Here is a 6,814-nt window from a genome sequence, read left to right on the forward strand (position 1 = left end):
TAGTACTAAGAGTCAGGCTGCTGCATGGTGCACTGCAGTTTGGACCTGTTCTTTAATCCCCCTCCTTCCGATCAGCCCCTGAAACTGTGAGGTGACTTCTAGCGAGGACTTGGTTTCTTGTTTAAGTCATTCAGAAGGGCTCAGAGCCTCTTACCCAGGTCCCCACCACAAAGAATGCACAGTCACTGAGATGAAACCTGTTTGGAATTTGGTGTGTCAAAGTCCTCATCTCAGTGAAACAGAAGTAAATCCAAACTTGGAGAGACAGGATCTGGTTCCCTGCAGCATGTGCAGGAGGTGGGTGATGGGCGGTACCCACTGCCCTGCTCTGAGGCCTCCCACAGCTTGGCTACAGATTCCAGGTGACTAGAAACAAATAGATCTCCAGTGAAGCTCACCACAGGGATTAAGATGCCAGGCACAGCAGGGTACAGGAGGAGCATCCCTAAGTCATAAGGTAGATGTCACTATCCAGAACAGAGGGCAACAACCCCCAACCCAGAGACACTAAAGCTACCCATGGTTTCCTTCCTGCCCATTAGACCTGGGGTTGACACAGCTTCCACCCATCACCAGCTCTGGGTCACACCACACACACACTTGTGTCCCCCAACAGTGTCCTCCTGTCCTTCTTATGGGCATCATTGAGACTTGGGTTTTTTCGATGGTGTTCTGTCCATGCTAGAGCTATGAAGTGAAGTGTGCTCCCATGTCCCCTGCCTGCATCTCTCTGCAGTGTCTTTCCATTTTCTTTTCCTTTTGTCCATTTCAGTTAAACAAACACACTCATGAACCTGTGTGAGGAAGACCCAGAAGTGTTTGTAATAGATGCTCATCCATCCACCAGAGGTGCCTCAGGGCTGCCGAGCTCCCAGCTGCTTTAAGCTCTCCACCCAGGGTCAGGCTGCAGAGAGCTGGGTATGAGTTAGTTCTGCCCTCACCGTCCAGGTTGCTGGCCCTGAAACCCTTTCTCTGCTCAGGAGAGGAATTTGGGGAAATACTCAAGACATTCTGGTTAGCACCGAGCCCCTCAATTTGACCTAATTTGCACACATCTTTTAATCTGTTTAAACTTTTAGAGTAGCACATCTGTGCTTGCCCCTTCAAAGGAGCAACAATAACCAGGAAATTCAAGCATCAACATAGAGTTCAATATATATTCTTGTGTGGATTTTAATATTACCTAATATGCTTCTACTTAGTTGTTTTTGCTAAATTATCTCTTCTCCACAGTCACCTTGATCAACAGGGAAAATGGTTTAATAATCAGTTTCTATTTCTAAGAAAACATTATCCCTAGGACATATTCTCACGGTGCCTCCACAGTGACAGTCACACTGAGCTTTTCTTTCAAGTGAAGCCTTTGCTTATTCAAAGAGCTTTCATATTTACCTAAAGGTGACAAACACGTCACTCTTCTAAGTGAGGATTCAATGAAATATTCACCCCATTAAGAATCCAAGACCTATGACTGCCCTGCAGGACAACGGCGTATTTCCTGTTCACAGATCCCTGTGTGCCCGTTTGTCATATCTAAAATATCAGTACACACCTTGCCACACATGGCAGATGTCCCAGGCTGTAGTGGGTCACCAATTCCATGTGCCACATGCCATCCCAGGAAGAATTTCTCCAGAACAAGAAATCCCACCTCTGAGGAGATCTGTACTTGAAATAGCACTTGTCTTCTGTGGATGAAGACAAAGAGCTTAAAGGTTAAAAAGTTTTGCAGAAAGAAAAAGACAAAAACTCTCAATGCAACTTTGACTTTGAAGCCTTGTTTCAGGAGCTTGGGGACTTTTCAGTGCAAGGTGGGACCCTAGCTTCACTGTGTCTTAACTTGTTTTATTCCATCTTTCTCTCTCTCTCTCTCTCTCTCTCTCTCTCTCTCTCTCTCTCTTTCTCTCTCTCTCTCCTCTCTCACCCTACACGTCTCTGTCTCTCTCTTGATTTGCCTGCTTAGGGACAGACAGGTAATGGAGAAGAAATTGAAAGGGAAAATACAGGGAAAATGTAAATGAAAAGAAGTTATTATAACTGTTATAATGAAGTGCCTTTCATTTAAATATAAGAATGTAACGCTGAAATGAACTTGTGATCCTGAAATGTCTCTCTCTCTCTCTCTCTCTCTCTCTCTCTCTCTCTCTCTCTCTCTCTTTCTCTCTCTCTTTCCTCTCTCACCCTACACTTCTCTGTCTCTCTCTTGATTTGCCTGCTTAGGGACAGACAGGTAATGGAGAAGAAATTGAAAGGGAAAATACAGGGAAAATGTAAATGAAAAGAAGTTATTATAACTGTTATAATGAAGTGCCTTTCATTTAAATATAAGAATGTAACGCTGAAATGAACTTGTGATCCTGAAATGCATTTTTAATGAGTTTCCTTTTTATTTTGCTGCTTCAGTGGCATATTTTAAAGACCCTTTGAAAAAAGCCACATTAAAAACCCCACCAAATGCCACAACACGCAAAATTGGATATTGGTTTATTCCAAAACTGCTGATCAGGAAGAGTGGCTCTTCATCACAAAATGTTGCAGTCACTTTATTTAAATGAGTTTGAATTTGCATTGTGATGTGCCATTCTGATTTAGGGAAAAAAAATTAGATTTTCAGATCAAATTGACCCAGCCAGTGAAGCGTTAAGGAGCTGGCAGGTTTCGTCTGAAAGCCTCATGTTCTATCAAACCTGCAGCCGGTGGAAGTCACTGAGCCCCCCGTGGGAAACAACTTTCTCGCCGCCACGGTGGTCCCTTGTCCCCTTGCGCGCGGAGTTTCGAGTTTTGTTCTCACCTTCTCCTCTCCTCGTCCCAGGAGAGCGACCCTTCCAGTGTAATCAGTGCGGGGCCTCCTTCACCCAGAAAGGGAACCTGCTCCGACACATCAAGCTGCACTCCGGGGAGAAGCCCTTCAAGTGCCACCTCTGCAACTATGCCTGCCGCCGGAGGGACGCCCTCACCGGCCACCTGCGGACACACTCCGGTAGGTCGACCCACAGCAGCAGCGGGGTGGGGACCCACATCCAGCGCCTTGCCAGCCCAGCTCCGGGCCTCCCGTGTCAGCTGCCCGACCTCGGCCTTGGGCGCGCACATCCCGCACAGTGGATAGCTCGTACCAGAGGCACTGGGCGGGAAATGCACCACACGCACGCACGCACAAGCATGCACGCATACGTAGGGCTCTTGCGTGTGACACACGCATACGCACGCATGCGCAATCCATTCATGCACACGAAAAGGAGAACGGCGCCTTGGGGGTGGGGGGCGCCTCTTCTCACTATGCCAAGCCAGTGGGGCTTGGAGAGGCCCCTTGCTCGGCAGGCCTTATCGAGCGCCCTGGAACTTTCCAAACACTCTTCTTCCGGTTCATGGTGCCCCTGCCCTTGAGACTGCCTGCGGAGCTTCTTTGTCGGCAATGGCAGCGATACTTTCCTGGCTGAGGTGACGCGCAGGTCATTCCCACCTTGGCGCTTTCAGCAGAGGTCAGGCCCGTCCAGGCGGGAGGTCTATGCAGCAGAGAGGCCTATGCAGCAGGAGCAGGTTGAGAGAGCGTCACTGGTCTCTAAGCACGTCCCAAACAGGCCAGAGCCGGGGGAGGTAGGGGCGTCACACAGTTCGCCTTTAATTAGGTTAGAAACCTGGGTGGTCCATTATCTAGATGCCCCACAGCCTCCCAGGTCAGCGAGAGCAAAGTTCTTGGCCATTTGGTCTAGTTCGCCTTCAGTGTGGTCTACACGGCCTGCCAAGCACAGGTTTCTTTCTTCCACACTGTGCTGTCAGTGTTGGTGTCGGGCACTGCACAAAGCCAAATTCAACAACAGCAGGCCCTCCAGGTGCGTGCTAGGGGAAGGGAGGTGCTTCCTACCAGCCCCTTCCCACTTTTCCCACGTGGAGGAAGAGCCTCCCTAGGAGGCAGGGGCAGAACGGGTTCTTTGGGGAAGATGGGGCTCAGGATGTCTCTTCCTACACATGAGGAGCATATTTCATGGTGCAGGTTTTAGAGACCTCTCTGGTGTCTGTGTCCTTATCCCACATTTATTGAAAGCCTCATGGAGCTCCTTCTCAAAGGGGATAGGTGAACCCTAAGAAAGCATCTGCACCTTGCACGTGGCACAGCAGGGCATCCAAGGGGAGGGTAGGCACGGTGGGGGGGAGCAGGAGAGACTTCTGGTGGCAGAGGGCTCAAGCATGTACCCAGAGCCCATTTCTGAGTTTGCTCAGGTTCTGTAGTGGCCATGAAGGGCTGTGGTATATTGGCAGAGTCTGGGCCTCCCCTGGGAGTGGTCCCGTGAGAAGAGCAGTGACCCTGACAGTGGGGCAGAGGAGGAGAAATTGGGCCTCAAGCCATCTTTTCTCCATCCTCACCTCCAGCCATGGATGGAGCTGCCACCTCCCCTTCGTGGGCAGGGCAGGACACAGTCAGGGAGAACAGAGCCCCCAGGATGGGGTGATGGCTCTGTGACAGCAAGAACTTTCCATTGTCCACAGGGCTCCCTGTGAGGCCCTGCCCAGAGTGGAAGGTGATGGCAGGACGACTCCACAGAGGAGCCCCCCTTAGGGCTCAGCTGTGACACACCATCCACCCTGTGCTGATGGGTGACTAGGAGAGTGCAGCCACATCTCTGTCCTTGATTAGGGCCACCTAGACACAAAGGAAATGGGCAATATTTTATTGGGTCGGTAGGAGTCGCAGCTCCCCCATTCATGGAAAATGCGAAGGCTCCTCCTTCAGTAGCCCAGCCCCATCATCACCAGCCTGGGGCAGCTCTGAGTCCAGTTCTGGTCTCTTCCGCACAGTGCTCCTTACTATTTAGGGTGATTCAGCTCTCTTCTTTCTGGTGAAATGAGCATGTAGTGCAGTGTGTATGTGTGACTCTGATGCCACTCCTCACGTCATTGGAGGTGTGGTGGGTTCCTGCTTTTGTTGTGGCTACTTACTGAGTAATTAATTACAAGGGATGGTCAGAATACAAAAGGAATGTTTAAATTTTTTAAAAAACTAGTACAGTAAACACACACTGCTATTAGTCCCCCTCAGAATGCACCCCTTACTTCCAACACACGTATCCCATCACTCTTGCGACTCTGAAACAGCTCTTGAACTCCCCTTTCCTGAGTGTCTTCACAAATTGTGAGGAAAAAGCACAATGAGGGCTGCTGCTGAGCACCATCCAATGGGAAGGCAGGGTTACAAAAATATGACATTGTGTCCTCATCCACCACACAGTCACTGGATTTGGCACTATGTGACATCCAGCTCTTCCCCAAAGTCAAAAAGGAAATGTTTTGAATCAACTTAGGACATCGAGGCAGCCACACAGTGCAACGAAAGACACTCAGGAAAGAAGACTCCACAGCTGCTGCAGGGAATGACAAGGACAATGGGATGAGTGTTTTTGAGGCAAGGGGCAGGATTCTGAGGGCTACTTATGGAAATGTGTCCTTCACTGTAGTAAAATATTTTAAACTTAAACACTGCGTTTCTCAACTACACCTCATAAAAAGGAGGTGGTAGGCTAGGAGAGTTTGTTATGGGTCCAGCAAAAAGTAAGTGAGAGAAATCATCATGGAATCAGGACTGCTAGTGACTCTACTATGGAAAAGGGCTGTTAGACATATCTTCAGGGAAAATAAATGGAAATATAGTTTGTTCCAAATGATTTCACTTGGGTGGATTGAAGACAAACCCTAATGTAGCCATGTTCCATATCATTCTGGAATGAGCACACCCCCACTTCATTAAACCTATGAGCAGCCACACAGCTTTCTCTAGGAACTGGTGGAAACCTGAGGTTCCACACATAGCACATCAATGGTGGCACAGCTGCAGAACTTGTCCTATGCTGCTTACAAGAGAAGTTTGGGAGCTGGTAGCAGTAATACAGGCCTGTAATCCCAGCATTCTGGGAAGCTGAGGCTCAAACCTGGGCGACTTAGTGACTTGGCAAGACCCTGTGTCAAAGAGAGCTGGAGATGTAGCTCAGTGTGAAGACCCTGAGTTCATTTCCCCAGTACCACAAATAAGAAGGATTCCGAAGGTAGACAAAGGCTCCCCTTTCTCCTTTACTGCTTCTGTGGAAATTGTAGGCTTTATTAGAGACCTTCACACAGCAGGACCATTAGCTCAGTTGCTTACAGTGGATATATTTATGTTGCAGAGTTAAAATAAGTCATATACCCAAAAAAAGGATATTCACATACCATGTCATACGTACAGAAGGCTATTTTGATTATGTAATTTACCAAAACATGACACATTTTCCAAGAAAGGGCATGGAAGGGTTACTTACATATTCCTTTCATTTCTAAAACAGTAATCAGTTCAATATAAACAGTAATCAGTTCAATAAGTTTAATCATAGCTTATATTAGTTAAACATCCTCATTTGGATAGCTTTGATTTTTATAGAATACTTTAAAATATTGTAAATCAAATAGTACAAGAAAGAAAAACCTGGTCTAAGGGTGAACATTTATACAGTAAGTTCTCAATTTATGAATGCTTGAGCTACAAACTTTCACAGGTGTACTGTATAAGATTCACTTTGTCAAGACTTACAAACGAATCCAACTTAGGAACAATTCTCTCAGAATGGAACTCCTGTGTGAGTTGGGGACTTACTGAATTCCTTATATAAGTAACTGGAGAAATTTTATCCATTTCATCTCTTTAAATGGTATCTATTGCAATCTTTAAATATAAGCATGATTTGGATTTCTTGCTAACTTTTTTTTTTCCTAATATACCATTTAGTAAAATCCAGGAAGGACTGAAAACGCACACACACACACACACACACACACACACACACACACA

At 47.2% G+C, this 6,814-nt stretch overlaps 1 protein-coding gene across 11 annotated transcripts in view; it reads left to right on the plus strand.

Moving 5' to 3' along the window:
* Positions 1–6,814, plus strand: part of Ikzf1 (IKAROS family zinc finger 1) — an 86,602-nt gene that overhangs the window by 65,794 nt on the left and 13,994 nt on the right. For 9 of the 11 annotated variants that reach the window (XM_010624884.3, XM_033764925.1, XM_033764929.1 and 6 more), the window contains one exon: positions 2,813–2,980. In XM_010624884.3, the coding sequence (XP_010623186.1) occupies positions 2,813–2,980 (168 nt within the window). The other 2 variants (XM_033764933.1, XM_033764932.1) reach the window with 2 other exon arrangements.

The sequence above is a fragment of the Fukomys damarensis genome, unplaced genomic scaffold (genome assembly GCF_012274545.1).
Source record: "Fukomys damarensis isolate Sample0158 unplaced genomic scaffold, DMR_v1.0_HiC HiC_scaffold_17, whole genome shotgun sequence".
In the NCBI taxonomy this organism is placed as follows: Eukaryota; Metazoa; Chordata; class Mammalia; order Rodentia; family Bathyergidae; genus Fukomys; species Fukomys damarensis.